The sequence below is a fragment of the Corapipo altera genome, unplaced genomic scaffold (genome assembly GCF_003945725.1).
Source record: "Corapipo altera isolate COAL_440 unplaced genomic scaffold, ASM394572v1 112, whole genome shotgun sequence".
NCBI classification, from domain to species: domain Eukaryota; kingdom Metazoa; phylum Chordata; class Aves; order Passeriformes; family Pipridae; genus Corapipo; species Corapipo altera.
Window position 1 is genome coordinate 4,077,898 of NW_020884899.1, and position 18,228 is coordinate 4,096,125.

The 18,228-nt window shown below is 47.9% G+C and overlaps 1 protein-coding gene across 2 annotated transcripts in view; it reads right to left on the reverse strand.

The window, feature by feature from the left end:
• ERI3 (ERI1 exoribonuclease family member 3) overlaps positions 1 to 18,228 on the reverse strand; it is a 119,191-nt gene that overhangs the window by 75,119 nt on the left and 25,844 nt on the right. For both annotated transcript variants that reach the window (XM_027649092.1, XM_027649093.1), the window contains exon 5: positions 2,921 to 2,993. In XM_027649092.1, the coding sequence (XP_027504893.1) occupies positions 2,921 to 2,993 (73 nt within the window). The remainder of the gene's footprint in view (positions 1 to 2,920; positions 2,994 to 18,228) is intronic.

Below are 18,228 nucleotides of genomic sequence, written 5' to 3' on the forward strand. Positions count from 1 at the left end.
AGCTTTTTCACAGATCCCAAGACACTGTGGCCACCATTGCAGCAATCAGGTGTGGAGCTCACCACCACCTGCCTGGCCAGATCAATCCAATAAGGTTTGCCTGAGGCAAAACAAGCATGGCAGCTCACAGGGGCAGTTCCTGTCTTCAGCTTGCCCAAGAGGCAAGTCTTGGAAATTGTGAAAGCTGCCTGGAGGCACAGGGTTCTTGCCTCAACTACTCCTGCAGCACAGCAGAGACAAGGGAAGGAGTTTATTGGCCAATGAACCATGAGAGAGAGACTGTCTCACCAGCGAGGGAAGAAGGACTGCTGAGCTCCAGAGCATCCCACACTCTGGCACAGGGAATACAGACAAGGACTGTTTCTTAAAATGATATAAAACAGAGACAAAGAGGACCTGAAGCTGTGTGTGCATGGGCAGAAGGAACCTGCTACTGCACTACACACAGGTACACAAACATAGGTACAGTTTGTAATCCCACTCTTGCATTGCCAGATAGTTGCAGAAGGAGCTCCCTAATTCAGAAAGGTCCTCTTGCTATCACTGCTCACAAGCAGAGACCCAAAGGAGGGACAGAAGATGCAGGGGGGGCCCTTCTGCAGAAAACTGCTGTCACATGTGCCTGGTTTCTTGACACCTGAAACATTCAAGTCTCTGCATTATCCATGACCTAGAAATCATCAGTTTCACACTCCACCCCCCCCCCAACACCTTCACTTCATGGATCAGGTCAGAGGCAGACTAAGCCTACAAGGTATTTCGAAGTCAGGAACATACCAGAGGGAGGGGAAAAGGGGCCACCTGAGCTATGCAGGGACGAACAGGGGGGTTAGTTACCTGTCCACTCTTATTTGTCTCACACTGGGAGCTCACTCAATAGAGACTGAGGCTCCACTGGGTCTGCCTGCTTGGAGAAAATTAGTTATCTAAGCTGGAAATCCTCTCTTGTGAAAACATACAGGCAGTTGCCCCACAAGCACGTGAAAGCAGTGAGTGGCATGGAAAGATCCTCGCCCTGGGGTAAGAGCAAGTCCCAGGAGAAGCAGCTCTTAAATACAGGACAGGAGATGTCCCTGCTCTCCTCTGCAACATGGTTCACTTCCCAGAGGGATGTGGGGTCCCTGAAGCCACCCTGTGTCAGAGGGCATCAGATACCGAAGCGTCAGAACAACTTCATTTTTTTAAAGAATGAGAGGGATTGGAGGAAGATGAACACTTCTCTCTCACATCCCCTCCTCACATGATCTGAAGGAGGTTGAAGCTTTCCTTTCCAAGTTACACATGTGCAGAGGAGGACAACCCCACCCATGTGCCCCCATCCTACATGCTCAATATGTGACACCTTCAGAGAGCTGGGAAGGGGAACACTTTGCTGCAACAGCTTCTCTCCTGCTCCTGCCTTTAGCTCTGTGCTTGGGACCTCAGGGATGCTCAGCAGCCCTCAGCTTAGTGTCAAAGTATTTGCTGATGTGCAATACACGAATGCCCATCTTGAAGAACAGCCACTTGCCTGGACATCCACGTTATGGAGCATCCCAGCTCCTCACACACTAAATCCAGGAGCCTTGAACTATGGGAAAGAGCCTTAAGTCATTCATCCAGAGGCCCAGAGGAGGAGCTGGATCAACCTACTTCTTAGCAAACATCACAGTACATAGGGATTTTTTTTTAAAGTATTATTATTCTGCAGCCATCAACCTGCTGGTTATATAGCTGCTATCCATTCACCGGAAGTTTAGTGAACTTCAAATGGCGATCATTAATGGTCACTGAACTGCAGAATGCCCCAATGTGCTTTCAGATTTCATTTACCAAGGACCAGCAATCAGCCAAAAGATTTGCTCTGACAGCAGGGAAATACAAGACCCTTTGACAAGTTCAGCCAGGAATGTGCTGCCAGCATCCCTTGTTACGTTCATGTTCTACCCTATTTGACGGAACAGATCATGCAAATTGTCCTTCTGAGGCTGCTCAGCCTGTCACTCACGCTTCCATTTAAAACAATAAATAAATAAAAGAACAAAAGAAAAGCTCACAAGAACAACAAGCTGTTTATAAGCAAATTTCACTTACTGGGACCCCAAATTACCACAAAAAGGCACAGGAACCCAAATAAAGCACTAAATTGGATGGGGGAAGGGAATCTTACTCATCCAAAGGTTTAACCAGGAGGGCCACCTCAGTTTTCTCTTGTGCACAGACTGCAGCCTCCTCCCTCACCCTGCTACTGCTTGTCATCACACTTGTTCTTTTCTTCTCACTTTGGTTTGTGTCTTATGGCATCACCACATTTTTCTGTGCAGGTGGAGCAGCTGTGCCAGGGGAGACCTTGTGGATGCACAGCAGGCTGCCCCTTAACACTCACTGAAGGCACGGAGCAAGACAAGGCATCAGACAGTACTGAGTCCAAGGCATTTTGCTTAATAAAGTGGCCACCAGTCTCTTAGGTGGATGTGCTGCTGAGACATCTCCCTTTCCCCACACCACAAAGGGAAATGCTGATTTTTTATACTGGAGTATTTCCACATTTATTAACCAGAATTTGACCTGAAGGGAACCATGCTCCTAGGAGCCTTATGCAGCTGCAAAACGAAACAGAGTCAGCAACACTGGGGACAACACAACCTTCACTGGAAAGGGGCCTCACAGTGTCCCACTATTATGCAGAGACATTGCACTGTGCCTGCCACAATGGGATTTTCCCCAGCTGCAGAACACATCCCATCAAGTACAGTAAGACTCTATTAGAAGAAATACAATAGGGAGCTGGAGGACTCGCTCAGCCCAGCTTCTGAGGAAATAACTCATTTCAATGCAAAGCAGCAGTAGTTATTAGACACCTCCTTAAAGAGGAAAAGTGAAGGACAAGGGGAGGAGGGAGAGAGGGAGACAGGGACTATGGCAGTTTGCACAGAAGTACCTTTTTCAGATTAATCCACTGTTTGAAGTAATCAGCAACCGGCAGCCCTAAGTACTGGCATTGTCCTGGTAACCTGTAAGAGAGAAGAGAGCAAGTTTGATTCAATCAGTGTCCTGACAACACAAACTCTGTTTTCTTAAGTGCATTTTGTTCAGAGATGGAAGAGACCCTCAAGTCTGCTGTAACACGCTGCACATCAGAAGGACCATAGCTCTTGGCAAAAAAATCTCATGAGAGCACAGCTTTGCTTAAGACTTATATACATCCAGCCACATCTAGGCTGCTGAAACCTTTTGGACTAAACATTTTGAACAGCAAGTGCAGCGCTCAGCTCTTCTCCACAGTGGCTAACACACAAACATGACTGGAGTATCCACGCTGTCCTTAGCTAAGTGAACCCATCACAAATCCCTGAAAAACCATCCTGCTTAGCAGCTTACAGGGCAGACAGGACTGACAATTCACTTGTCATACCCTGGTGCTTCTGGATTTGGCCTTTATGGTTAAAACACCGAACGAGACACGAGGGAGGGAAGGAGGCAACAAAACATTCAATTTTGGGTAGCAATGCTGTAGGACCAATGTTTTAGGGCTAGGAAGGCAGAGGCTGTTTTCCAAGCAGGTGCTTGGAAGAAGAGAGCAGTCACGACCCTGAAGACGCAGGGTGCTGCACACTGTCTCACTAGGGGTTTGAGCACATGTATTTACCCTCTCCCTTCCTACAGCAAGCCAATGGAATAGAGCTCAAAACAAAACAGCACTGGTAAGGGAGGTGGATTGCCTGAAGGGACAGCAGGCCCCCAGGAAAGCTGTTTCTCTCACACTGTGCTGATCCCAGTGTGTTTGCATGGGAGCTACAACGTGCCCCTCAGCTGGGGAAGGCTGAGTTGCAAACTGTGTGGCTCCAGCCGAGCCTGTGCAGGGACATGAGTTATGTGAGTTTTTCCCAGCTAGTTTGATCTGATCAAGAGTAATTGATGGATCTTGTTCATTCACGTACTGCTGAGCACGCCTGGGGCACTGGTCACAAGATCTTTAACTGAAGCAAAGGAACATCCCAAATAAATATGTCAACTAAATAAATGACTAAATTAGAGCTGTTTGTGCATGTTAAAAGTCACAACCCCAGAAATCGGCTTTTGCAAACAGAGGGGGATGGGGAATCTCCCAACTTCCTCAGGCACATGGGGGCTGTAGGGGGAGGCTGTAGAGGAGGAGGGAAGAGCTATGACTGTCAGCATCAGCTGCTCAAACACCCCAACACAGACCACCATGTCCAGGGCAAAGTCTTTTCCCATCTCCATAGAGGAAAGAGTGAATAGTCCAGACCAGACTTCAGACTCAAGACTGAAATTCAGGAACACGCTCTGGTCAGAACTGGATACAAGGTAGATACACCACCCCAAGCTAGGGTGCACCACCAGCACACCAGGCAGCATCTGAGTGCTCAGCCCAGTCACCAACCCTTTGGTGAACAGGGCAGCACCTCTCTAGACATTTTGCCAAGCAAGGAGATGAAGGAGCAGCACAGATAATGCACTTGCAGATAATGTGAGATTCAGGGTAGTGCAGCACCAGAGCGGTCTGGTCTTGGTGATGCCTCCATTTCTATGGTAAGGAAAGGAAGGAAGCTGGCAAACATATACAGGGGAATCTCCTGGGAATATGTGGCCAACAGAGCCAGTACACACTGGGATCCACCTGTGTACCACCTTTGCCCTGCTTAGGTTAAGAAATGAATAGACTCCCTGTGCCAAAACAATACACCTGGTCCTGAGAAGATGCAAGTGTCATCATTTAGGAGCAATAACTTAAGTCATACAAACACATTTGAATAAGAAAGTACAGAGGAAGCTCTTTGAAAGCAGGAAGCCTGTCAAAAGAACGAGCTTGCAAGCAGCAGGTCTGTGGCGATTTGCAGAGTGAGCAATGTGACCTGACAGCACAGTCTCATCTCCGGGCACGGCTCATCTGATGTAAGCACTGAAATAAACCACCTGGAGTCACTCCTCACAATGGAACAGCCATGACATAAACAGGAGCCTGGTCCATGCATTTTACAGCCTTATACATATGTCCAAGACATCCCATAGTCAAACAGACCCCGCCAACCCCAACCAGCATGCTAAGAAACTCTTTCTCCAGGAAAGCGGCTTTCTACTGGTAACCAAATCAAAAAAGATCACAAGGAACCATCTAAAACAAACGACTGGTCTAAATACAGATATGTGGTTAGCTCTGCCTCTCTCAGACTCCTCACATTTAGCTAGAGAGGATGATGACAGGAGCTAGCAAAAGGTATGTTACTTAAAATTGAGTTTCTCCTCCCAACCCAAGAGGCTTTCATTAATACAGGTCTCAGTGTAGCTCCAGTTAGAGGAATAATTATCAACTCACCTAACCTCTGGATAGGGCCCAGGAGAAGTGAGTGCAGCATTGTTCTTGTTAGTCACAGGAATTGACAGCTAACCACCCAGTGCAATGGATGACATCTAAAACACTGCCATCCCTGTGGGACCAAAAGGCCCAGCAAACTGGACAGTCTGGTTCTATTTCCGCCCTTAGACTGATGGCAGTGTGCCCTGGGCGCTGGACAGTGGGTCTTTAATTGGAGAAAATAAATGCTCCAAATAAATATGTCAACTAAATAAATGATGCATTTTTGCAAACAAGTAACAACCCCAGAAACTGCCTGTGAAGCCGTGTGACCTCAGGACATTCCCCCTCCCCCTCCATGCTTGTGCTCCCCTCATTTCACCTCAGCACCAGAGGGGCTACACCAAGTTTTTCAAGCACTAGGAAACCTACACTCACACCATAACCTGGGCGGGCTGTCGGCAGCACGGACCACAACATCAGTCTACTCCCTGAGCTGGAAGATGCAGACCTGGTGGCTCCAGGCCAGTGAGGACACAGCTATTTAGCAAGGATTAGCAAAGGATTGCTACGTGGGTCCGGTCTAGTCTGCATATGCAGCACTCTCAGCACAGGGAACTGGGGGCTTTCACTGCACAAAAACCAGCTTCCCAGGTAGCTACGGGAAGGAAAACACTCCTGCAATGTCTTTTCCCCAGCTCCAAGCTCATTCAAGCTACAGTGGTCCCCCCCACTCTTCAGCCTGGTAAGCAGGCAAGAGTTTCTCCATCATCTTCTCCAGGTTGGAGTGAATAAGGCACACCTGTGGCTGCCCTGGGGAACAGAAGTGCCATGGCCTGTAAAGAAGTAAGTCCATTTATCAGCACGACCATTTACTTGAGCTCATTTGATAAACAAGCTCTTATGCTCAGTATGGCTTCTTGCTCTTGCCAGAGCCAACCCTGCACACTGGGGGCAGCTTTGCTTGAGCACAGAGCTCAGGATTTGGCCCTCCCTCAGGTAAGGGAGATGAGAAATGATGGCACATTTCACTGCATTCAACATCCCACGATCCTTCCAGTTTTTGAACAAGGTCTCACTGCCTCCCCAAACACTGAAGTGCTCACACCTTGGGAAGGAAGCTGGCTTTCAAAACCATCCTGCAGGGTAAATGGGGCCTGGAGATGAACAGGATGCAAACAGGAGGCAAGGTGACATGGCTGCATTTCTCCCGTTGAAGCCAGCTCTCTCCAAGGCGGCAAGAAACGCACAGCTCGGTGGTGATAAACGGCCTTGCTTTAGTTATCACTTTCCTTAAGTTAAGGAGAGCAGCCTAGTGATGGATGGGCTGGAATTCGGTTATCAGGGAAGGCTGTCAGCCAGAGTTGCCTATCTCCACACACATTTAGCAGGGCGTCATTATGCGATGGCATGGAGTTAAAATATGACCAAGGGTATTGAAAGAAAAAGAACAGGATTAAAAAAAAAAAAAAAGGCAAATTGAGCAACAATAAAGGAGCATGAGGCAAGAACGTTATCGTACTAGTGACACCTTTTATCTCGGTCTGGTTAGCTAGAGCAGGGCACAAATTGGTCCTTCCTCCACTATTGTATCCTCTTGTACAAACAGAGGCAGATAAAATGTGTCACTGGTGCGATAGCATATCAATTTAACCCTAATTATCTAGAGGGTCAAACTAAGAAATAGGGGTTTCTCATTTCAACAGGTCCCTCCATCTCTGCTCGGAGCCACCACATTAATATGGAAGGGGGAGGGGCAGCTGTAATTGATTTCCGTCACTCAGGTGGTCCTGGTGTATAAAAAATTAATGCTTGATTCTCCCAACTAATCAGAGCTGGTTAACGTCCATCTGCTTCTGGGTTCAGGATGTCAGGAAACAAAGAAATTGGGGAAATTGGGCCACTTGCTACACACCGGGTGTATCGATATTGAGGCAGTTTAAAGAACAAGTCTCTCTATGGGAAGATAAAGAGACATTAAATCTTGGGGTTTATAGACCTGATCGCAACCTTCCAAAAAAATCCATGCCCTGGAGACCTTGCATTGTAAGAGATGCAGAACATTTTAATTGTGTCCCAGCCAACTCCAGTGCACCAGGCTACAAAGGAGAGGGCTGGCAGGCTCCTGCCCTGGAAATCCTTCACTGAAGAAGGAAGTTATTTGGATGCTGCAGCCCTCAACAGCACCCAGGTGACAGCCAAAAGGAGCTGTAAAACCACCTCAGCCTGACACTTTAGTTCAAAGCAACGTTGGTCAAGGCATCATTCTGGACCGTGCAGCCCAAAGGTGCTGCTCTGATGTAGAGTGGGATGTCTGCCAGGAGAAGAGGAAAGCTTGGGTGTCCTCTCTCAACAGAGAAAAGCTAGCAAGGGTAAAACATCCTGTGCTAGGGCACCTGAGATGTTTTAGGAGAGAAACAGCACCATAACAGGCAAAGCTGCATCTCTCTGCACTTAACCCCACAAGAGCTGGGGTCAAGCTAGGAATTTAAAGTAGCTTAGGTAAACCCACAGCCTCCCAAAAAGGCAAGCTTAGGTTGCCAAAACCACTGTGCCAGACCAGGAGGCCTCTGACAGTGTGATGTTACAGCACCCACACATGAGTAGAGCCTCCCAGCCACAAAGAACTGCCCATGCCACACTGCACCCTGTGAAAACTGAAGCATGCTGATACACACCTCAAAAAAAAAAAAAATCCCCACACTCCAACTCCCTCATCTCAATAATTCAAGTTAGACTGGGACAACTTTCCTGTATAACTGAAGGCTTTGGCAGGCAGATGTCTCCTCAGCGCTGGAGTCACTCAGAGCAAAGAAGCCAAGTGCCCACACATGCTCCTGTCCAAAGCTAAGGACGAACCCCCTGCCAGATCTCTGTCTCTCCACTCACATACTCCTCAGCCCCACAGACCTGCCCAGGGGTCAGAGGAGCCCACCTGCTCTTCCTTTCCACCAGACAAGCTCTTGCCAGGAGACTGCCCATGGTGCCATTTCTCCCTGCCCCTCATCAGTGCAGGACAAACCACCCCTGCATGGCTGTACTTAAAATTCACAAGCAGTAGCTGTGGAAAGACAATACATCTGTAGAGGGTCTGAAAAGCCCTGGGCTTTCACAGAAACCCTGAGACAGGTCCCATCTCGCTCCCTCTTTGCTTTCCTTCCACCCTCTCAGTTCTCTCAACCACCCCCAAACTTGTCACAGTGCAACAAGCCTACGAGCCACATATCAGCTTTAAATATCAGCATGCATGAAGCAGGGACATGAGAGCAAGGAAGTGGGAACAGACAGAGCAAGCCTCCATCGCCTGTCAGGAAACACTAATGAATTTCAACACCAGCAGCCATTGCCTCAGACGGGCTGGTGAGAGGAGACGGAGTTACAGCGAGGAGCCTTTGCAGGAGCAGCCTGCCTCTTTTCAAAGCCCCCTCTGTTAATAAATGTCATTGCCAAGCAGGCTGCAGCAGTCCTCGAGCCGGGATGATGGCGTGGGTCGGGGGGAGACAGGCAACTGACAGCACTCAGGATGCCTGGGCAGCACAGCCCTTTCTTCTGTTGCATCCCCAGACGAGAGCCAGGAAAAGGAAGCAGACGAGACATTGTCATTGGCATGAAGCTGTCTTCCATTAAGGTCCCAGTACCCAAATAATAAACCTCCACAAGGAGCCACAAGTGCAACCCCAAAACTCCCCAGTCCCACTGACTAGGATAGATGGAGGCTCTAAAGGGAACAGTCCTGGGATGGACAGAGGGATGCAGAGACATCCAGACACACTGCCTGCATTCCCAGCAGCAGCAAAGGGTTACAGAGCAGTCTGTCCCTTTGCTAACACAAATGCATTCCTGAGGCAGTGCAGGAAGAAGCATCCAGCACAGGGCAGGGTATGGCAACCGCACCGATGCACAACATGAAGGTCAGTGCAAGTCTTCTTTACAAATGTCAACCTGTCATCTCTGGATATTAATGAGGGCTGACCAGCAGCTAAAATGCATCCATGCTCCATTAGTAATAAGAGAGACACAATGCAGGAGAAGAGCACACACCATGGCACATGGAAGAACCAGTGGGTCTGCAGGGCCTGGGGAGGTGTGGTGATGCACAACATAACTTGGGCCACTCCAGCCACCCAGGAAGGAAAGTTGCCACACAACCCCCTTCACTGGAGTGTGTGCTATCTTTTCCCATCAATCTTTAATTGCATTAGTGTAATGAGGCCAAAAACCAAGGCTAAGCAGCGAAGCTAATACCTGGCACTTTCAGATGTTCTTTCTTTTTCTGTGATGCCCATTCTGTGCAGCACTGCATTCTCTCTCTAACGGGCATATTTCTGCCTAGGAAGCCTAAAAGGCAAGCTGCAAGCCTTAACTCTTGGGATTCAGCAGCATTGGCTGAAATGTCTGAACACTCATCACATGCTAACAGCCTGATCCCTATTCTCTAAATTTTTGCTGGGTACTAAGAAATTTGTGAGAACTTCAACATCCACGCTTTCCAAGCAGCTCACCAGTGAATTGAAAAGGCTGTTATCCCAGACTACAACCAGAGCAATGTATACACTGGGAACATAATTCTGCCACAGAAAGCACACAGGGCAAGTGGCTCGTTCGTGACTTGTTCGTCCTGCAAAGCACTGTGTGCCTTCCACTGCCATCAACCTTAATGAAACATGAAGGCATTTAACACCATGCAAGATCTGGCCCTTTTATGGGTATCTGTCTGTGTGTCAGCTAGATGCTGGCAGAGATGCTATCTCAACATTAAAAGCAAGGCTGTAACACAGCAGGTATCCAGCCTCCAACAGAAGATGTTCATCAACAATTGCACACGCATGATGCTACAATAAATCTATGTGCTACTGCTTAACAGCTTCTCTTAAAAAGATTCATAGCTCTATTTACTGGGCCTGATTCTGCTGCTAGGCATGTGGGAGTAAATCTGAAGCAACTCTACCTGGAGTCAGTAAACAGCCAGGGAGAGTAGGATCAGAATTGAGCTTTTATATTTTTAAATAAGTACTTAATTAACCATGCAGGAAACCAGAGCTTGCTGGCTCCACAGTTCAGCTGAGGTTAGGAGTGCAGCAGGCAGAAGCTTCGCACTACTCCAGATTTGTGGAGGAGTAGAGCAAACGCTCTCACCAGCCCTTCCAGACAGGGAGAACAACTGGGTGGACTTCCCTTTGACATCAGAAATGCATGACACTGCTCCCAAGGAAAGAGAAACTGGAATGTCTCCAAGGCTGAGGTCGCCCCACCAGCCTTGGGAACCTGACACTATGAAACACCCTTAAAAACAGATTTCTACGCATAAGCTTGGTGTGACAGTCTGTCTGCTTACTAAACATGACATTATACAGCACCTTATGAAGAGGAGTGTACAAAATTGGATACTGTGTACGTCTACCATACAGGCATGTTCTCAGTGAATGTCACGCATCATAACCACAGGCTGCAGCAGGTGAACTTCCAATTTGTCATCAGGAAAAACTCTTCACCGTGCAGGTAATAAAGAACTGGAACAGATTGGTGGTGAAATCTCCTCCCCTGGAGACATTCAGACTCATCTGGAGAAGACCGTGAGCAAACTGAACTAAGTTTGAAGTTAGTTCTGCTTTGAGCAGGTGGCTGGATTAGAGATCTCTATTTAAATTATTCTGTGATTCATGCTGTAGTGGAGCCTGATTACACAGAGCGTGTCCTTTCTCTGTCTATATGGTCTCTTAATAAGTCTTTCATACAGACACTAATTTAGTAATCGCCTAGTTCTCCGCATACTAGCTGCTTTAAGAGGGAGCATTCAGACTCCTGCTGCAGAACGCTAATTACACACTGAATAAGGGAATATATCAGATGAAATGGATGCACCCACAACCCATCACGTCTAAGCCCCCTCAAAACCAAAACACGCACAAAAACTTAGCTAAAATTAAACATGATTCTCCTCCTACTGCACAATTCCCATTGCAGAAGTATCTCTCCTCAGGAAACCTGAACATGCTAGACCTTGAGCAAGGTGCTGCTCTAGAACTGAGAAGACCTGTCCTGCCCCAGTCCTTTCCTGGAGCTGCTCTGCAACAGGCAGGAGGAAACCTTGCCTCTTCCATGCCTTGCCTGTCCAGACCATTTAGCATATCAACTCTTCAGAACAAGGGCTTCTCTGCTATGAGTCATAAACTGTTTAGTGCCTAATGGTAAAGCCTATAGACGCTTAACATAATACAATCATGTCACTTAAAGGCCATTAGTCTCCAGTCTAAACAGCACTTTTCCAGTCACAGAGGGGACCTGCCAACCCAGGAAGGCAGCATAAGGGACGTGGGTGGTCAGTCAGGTCACTGGACTCGCAGACACCCAACGTGAAGCCCCAGGTAGGATGGAGCCCAGACAAATGGCACAGAGAAAAATCACAGCAGCTCTAGCAATCAAAAGTTTTATCTTTTGGGTTTTCTTGAACCACTTGAATCAGCTGAAAACCCCTGTCTGCGAGGTGAAAAACCTCTCCACTTCCAGCCACAGTTGTACCACTTGCAAGGGGAAGAGCCCCTCACCCACAGAGGGATTCTCCAGCATTCTGCATCACCTCTCTTTCCACTCAACGAAGCAGATCATTTATCTACAAGAAAAGATGCCATTCTGTCTTGTGACGCTGTTTGACCTCCTCTTCTTTCCTGGCACCATCTCTGCCCTCCTCTGGTACCATATCATCCAGTTCTGCTCTCTCAACTGACTTCTGTGATTGCTTCTTCTTCCCTCTCCCCACTAAAAGGAAGACATAAATCCTGTAAGGAGCCAGGGGGATGGGGTAACACAACCCAAAATTACACACACAACAGCTTCACAGGCTCTCAGTGCAGCCTCCACGCTGGCAGCAGTGGGGAGAGTGGCACGTTGTGTAACAGGGCCTGAGCACAGGTTTCTGTGCAGCTGCAAATTACACATGCACAGGGGAAAACAAGTTTGTCTTTTCCTTGTGGGGAAGAGACCGCTCCCCACCCCCAAGTGCAGGCTGCCATTAGTATTTGCTTCGCCAGAGAGAAGGAGCGCCGAATCCTCCAGAGCAAAGGACAAGTGCAGCAATTAGGATGCAGGGGCTGCGGGAGCTGTTTAACAGCACGACCCGGAGGTCAGTGCCGCCGACTCCCAGCCCTGCATAAATATTGTATGAGTCCAGGAGAGGGGCTGTTACGGCCACCCTCAGCGCCAGCCCTCCCCCCTCCATCGCCGCTCTGTATCCAGCTAGATACACCAGCAACATTATTTACAGATGTGACAGTCAGGAAAATCACTTTAGTAACTAAGGGAATGGGAATGAAGGCTGCGCAGTAGAGCAGGCGACTGGGAGCAGGCTCCCATCTGCACCTCCTGCTTCCCCCTGCAGACCTGCCAGACAGCCCGTTCTCCAACCAGGAACAAGGAGGGGAGGGGAGGCTGTGAGCGCCCCTCTCAAGGCTTGCCCAGGGGTTTGATTATCAATGCTGCTGAAGGACACTTCAGCCAGCAGCTGCCTTACAGTTTCCTATCAGTATCTCTGCTAGACCCTCCCTTTGGAGGGAGCTTTATATCAATATAATGAGAGCCTTTAGAGAGAGTTTCCCTCAGACTCTGTCTGCGTAGCCCTGTAGAAGGGTCCCCACTCCAGCACAACCACAGGGGCCTCATCCCTGCAGAAACTCCCCCAGCTGCTCTGTTTGGTACCATCTTCCTCACCCATGACCTGTTCACTGCTTATTCTCTGAAGGATCATCTTCACCAGCAGCTTCAGTCACGCTGATTGGCACCACCTCTACAGTATCCTGGAACATCCTCACTCCTCTGCCCACCTTTCCTGCTGGACATGCCAGGTGACTGCACATTTGCTGTGATGCTCTCCACAAATACAAACCTCCTCTCTCAAGTTCACCATGACTGGAGGCTCCTGAGGACAAGGACACGGGCTTTTCTCCAACTGCACCAGCAGCCCATGAATTCCTAGGGACACGCTGCTAATAAACATTACTGCCCAGGGCAACACACAAGGGCTGCAAGAGAGGAAACGCAGCTTGGATGTGCTTCTGACCATGATACCTGTCCAGAAATTTTTCCACTTTTCTGTGGCTGGTTGCTGAATCCAGGGAAGGCAGAAGCCCTGTCTTACTATTAGCAGCTTTCCTAAACTCACCGTGCAATTAATGGGCTTAATTATTGATGGCAAAGGCAGGGAAGGGAGGAAAGGAAAAAAGAGCCAACGAGAAGGGAATGATGTGGAGGTGGCAGGCGCCAAAGGTCTCCGAAGATCTTCCCTCAGCCTAGAGCAGAGAAGGAGCCCCTATCCGCTCTGCCGCTCCCACGGCCCTGCTCTAATGCTCCCTGACATGCCTCTGAAGACAGCGAGCTGTTTGCAGTCACCACCGTGATTTGTTAGTAATTATTTTCACGGTGTCACATTGCTGTCACTCTCTTAACAAAGAGACAGGCAGCCCGAGGCTGCCTGCAAGAAAGAACCAACAGAGAAAAGGAATTGTCAGGCACCCAGGGATCCTCTTTGCTTCCTGGGTTTCACAACCAGAGTCCTTACCAGCTTCTGAAGCAACTTCTGAGGAGAAGTGGCAAGTCAGAATCATCCCCCATCCTGGCCACAGGAAGAGGAATTAATTACTTAGCCCCTTCTCAATTTCACCTTACCTGTAAATCCAGTGCAAGACCCAGGTGCTTAGAGCTCCTTAAGCCAGTGATTTGCTTCAGGCCTGCAGCAAATGCAAAACAACTGTGGCAATTGATGAGTTTTAGTGCTCTCCTTGCAAGACCCAATTTCTTTTCATGTGGTCTTGTCATTAGAGGACGCTTCCCAAACACAGCAATCCTGATGACAAACCTAAGCCTGCCTAAGCCTATCACCCTCACACATTAACTTTTCAGACCGCTCACATGTGCTCTTCCTATACCAGATTCATTAATTACAACATACTGCTGTGCTCTGCATGGCAGTAACATTTCACTTGGCATTTCACAGTGCCAGGGGACCCCAGCAGCTTCCTCACACCTGAAATACACAGTCTAATGGCTTGCTGTTTTCTCGTATGCAGTACAGTGACTTGACAAGACCCTCCCCTTGAACCACCTCCAATCCACCCACTCATGCATCCCACACCTTCTATGCAATCACAGCCATCCATCCTTCAGCTAATTTGTCAGTCCAAGGTAATCATGCCTTTCCCATGGTGCTTGCTTTGGCCCCCAAGGAATGGAGGCTATTTTGGCACCCAAACTGTCACACAGTATAAGGATACAGAGATGAAAGACACCTGGCCAGACAACCTTTAAAGCATCCTTGAGCTCTATGCAGAAACAAAATGGACTTCCTCCAGAGTATTTCCAAGTCTGAACTACTCCCAGCAGAAGAGTTCTTCCCCTGCCTGCTTACTGACAGTGCACAAGGGTCAGTCCCTGTAGCCCTGGGGAGACCTGGGTATTAATTCACCCTCTTAGCACAGGAAGAATTTTGTCTCACAGTCTAAGCAAAATCTTCCTGCAATTAACTGCATGGAAGAGCACTGACTCAGAGGGCAGCTCCTTTTCAGGGGTCCTTTTAATAACCAAGAAATGGCACATACATGCTGTGAAGAATTAGGATCACCATTGGGAAGCTAAATGGTCCATAAAATGGAAAGGTTCTCTTCAGAGCTGGGAGCACGGTGAGCTGGAGGAGAGGTCTTGGCAACCTCCCACCAGGCTCCTCCATCCGCTCAGTTTGCAGGGATAGACAGGATTCCAGGCAGGAATGAGGAACTGAACTCAGCAGGTGCCCAGGCACCTCTGACATGCTGGCTGACAGTCAACACCAAGACCTGGCTCAACATCCAGATGGAAAAACTGAAGCAAGGAAATTAGAGATGACCAAGAGGCACCTATGGAGGAAAAACAAAGGGTGTCCCAGAGTGTTGGTGCTGGGCAGAAGGGAGGAGTAAACCCTGCTCCAAGGGAGGCAAAGCTGGTGGGACCAAGGCAGGATGAAGTCCTGGGCAGTATGAGTTTCCCATACACAACCTTGTCAGGACATCATCCTACTTCCTCAGTCTTCTTCCCACAGACTTCTCTATTCTGCTTTCTTCTAGTACCACCTCCACGTCTCACATCACTGCTAACACCTGGTCCACAGCAATCTCTGAGCACAAGACACCCATCCTCAGGGTCCCAGGCTGCTGAGGGCAGCACCTTGGCCAAACGCAGAAAAAGGTGATTCCAACATGGAACAGACTCAGCTCAAAAAGTTAGTCTGCAGCTGCAGTGTCCTCCCGAGTCCTGCACACACCCAGACATCCACTCCCGAAAGTACAGAGTCGCTGGACAAGGCACGTGAGAATACGCTGGAGGGAAAATACCAGGGATGACCTCAAGATGGCCCAGTAGGTCTTTGCCAGCCAGGAGCTCCAGGAGGAAAGAGACTGAACTCATCCAGGAAAATGGCTCCCAACAGGAAATAAACATGCAAACAAAACAAAACGCTTTGAAGAAAGCTATGGAGTCACACAGAAGAGCAAGTGAAAGAGGAAGGATGCTGCTCCCAAGCTGGCAGTATTCTTCAAGCAGAGCTCTCTAGGCACAGAAGACATAAGTGCATCACTCCCAGTCAAGCCACTGGGAGGGCAGCACTGATGCCAACACACAACTGCTTTGCTTTGGCTGGGAAGTAAGAAGTGCAGAGATCCAAAGAAAGACAGCTGACATTTCAGCCCCAGCATGAAACACTATGGCTGCCTAACACTAGAAAAATTAAGATGTTTTAAGAGAAAATGAACACTTCGTGAAGCTGATCCTGTTTTTCACACATGCCACAGACAACAAAATTCAGATGGCAAACAACCCTCCAGTGGTTATCCTGTGCAGTCCTCAAGGCAACCAGCTTTTTAGTTCCCCAGGGCACAAGATCACCACAATGCTGAATTGCTGTTAGAAGGCTCTTATACAGACAGAGGGTAGGGTGTTTTTCTACCAGGTATCCATCGATTTTGAAACCTTTTGCCTGAATTCACTGCAACACTAGACACAGAATTCACCCTAGTGATTCCTGGTGCAGAGGGAATAACAGTTCCTTACTCTATGAGCAGATGACATTGAGACCAATGACTTGCATCCAGTTTAGTGTGACTGTTTTCAAATACAGCTTAAGTCACCCAGGGATGGAAAATCCACCTTCTCCATTCATTACTCCATCCCAAAAGTTCAGTGCTGGAAATAAAGCACTCGATGCAATGCCTGTCTCATTCCTCCTTACGCTTCAAATTTATTCCAAGTTTCTTCACCATCTTTCATGCTATTTCCAACTTGTTTGGTCTTAATTCCCAGGCAGCAGAGTCCTGCTCCCCAGAGTGCACCGGACATCACAGCTCAATAAATCTGTGGCCAGTACAGCCCTGACTATGACAAATGTTTTTGCTATGACATGCCAGACAAGTAGCAGACCTGAAGGTGACAGCCCATTGCATGATGATTCCTATGCAAAGGTTTCATGTCCACAGTTTAACCCAAAGGCATTCCCAGAATGACACATCTCAGACAACGTAACTTGCAACCAATGATTTCAAACACAGACAAGAAAAGGGAAAATGGTATACAGGGATAACAAAAGCCAAGTCTGATACATTCATTTTAAATAAGAGTGTACAGAAGGGGAATCTTAAAATCCAAAATTTATTTTGCATAAGTGATATCATTTCCTTTAAAAACAAAAAGCTGGACTGCAGGGTCACAGAAGTGAATGGGGTCAGTGCTGTAAGTGCCAGAGAAGAGCATGCTCACAAGGCTCCCTTGCTTAGCTCCGGCAAAGCACTTTAGGATGTAATTATATGAACAACTCCATCAGCAAAGCTGACTCAAAAGGTTCCTGACCCTGGATACTCAGTCTCATCCCCGCACTGTAGTTCACACCACCCTCTTCCTTCAGCCAATGTAAGCATGTAAAGAGATACACCATAGGCTTGGTCAGCAAAACAATCCCCACTAAAAGCAATACCACCAAGCTAATCCAAAGATCTTAGTTGGAAAGGAATTGTTTTATTAGTTTTAAACACAGGTTACTATATTAACTTTCAGTTACCAGATCTTTCTTGTTACTCTCAAAGCCACCCTCTGAACATACCTCCTGCCCTGCTGCCACCCAACCAGCCCACCCTACACCTTCTCCTGCCTTTCCTCACAGCTACCCAAGTGGTCCTCCAGTCAGTGGCCATCTGCAATTTCTCCCCCAGCAGAGGCTACCAACCCCCTCCTGGTCCCGTGATAAAGAACGGCATGCACAAGGGACACGAACACCATCAATCCTTCTTCATTCATGTCCTAAGGTTGATCTCAAACTAAACCTCCAGGACAGAAGGCTGGAAAGAGCAACCCATTGCAACACTCAGAGCAGCTCTGGGAAGGCAAGTATCCTCCCAGCCTGTGTAACTTGCAAAGAAAGAATTAAACAGTAAAATTAAGCAATGGTATAATTTACTGCTTAGAATTTACTAATATCCAACCTAGGAAGAGCACCAAGGGCTATAAACATTTCAAGACACTTCACTGTGTTTTATCACTATATTAGAGAGTACTTGCCTTTTAACACTTATTTAAGAAAATAAAAAACTTCTGAGCAGTAGCTTCCTGTGAAGACATAAATTAGCACGTTCTGATCAGCCACACTAAGTGCAGTACAAGCATCTTCATATCAGTTATACAGACTAAAGCCTATATGTACTTTTAGCTATCCTCAGTGCATTTGCAGAATGATTCGAAACTAGGGAGAAGGATTAACTGATGCTCTTGACATTACGGTGCAGGTCTGAGTTTTGGCACGTGAGGCTTCAGCTCTGCCTCTGCCTCCCTGCACAGCCACAGGCATATCACTTAACCTCAGTGTATCTCAGCTTTGTATCTATGAACACACGGTAAAAATGCCTCTTTGGTTGCTAAGATTAATT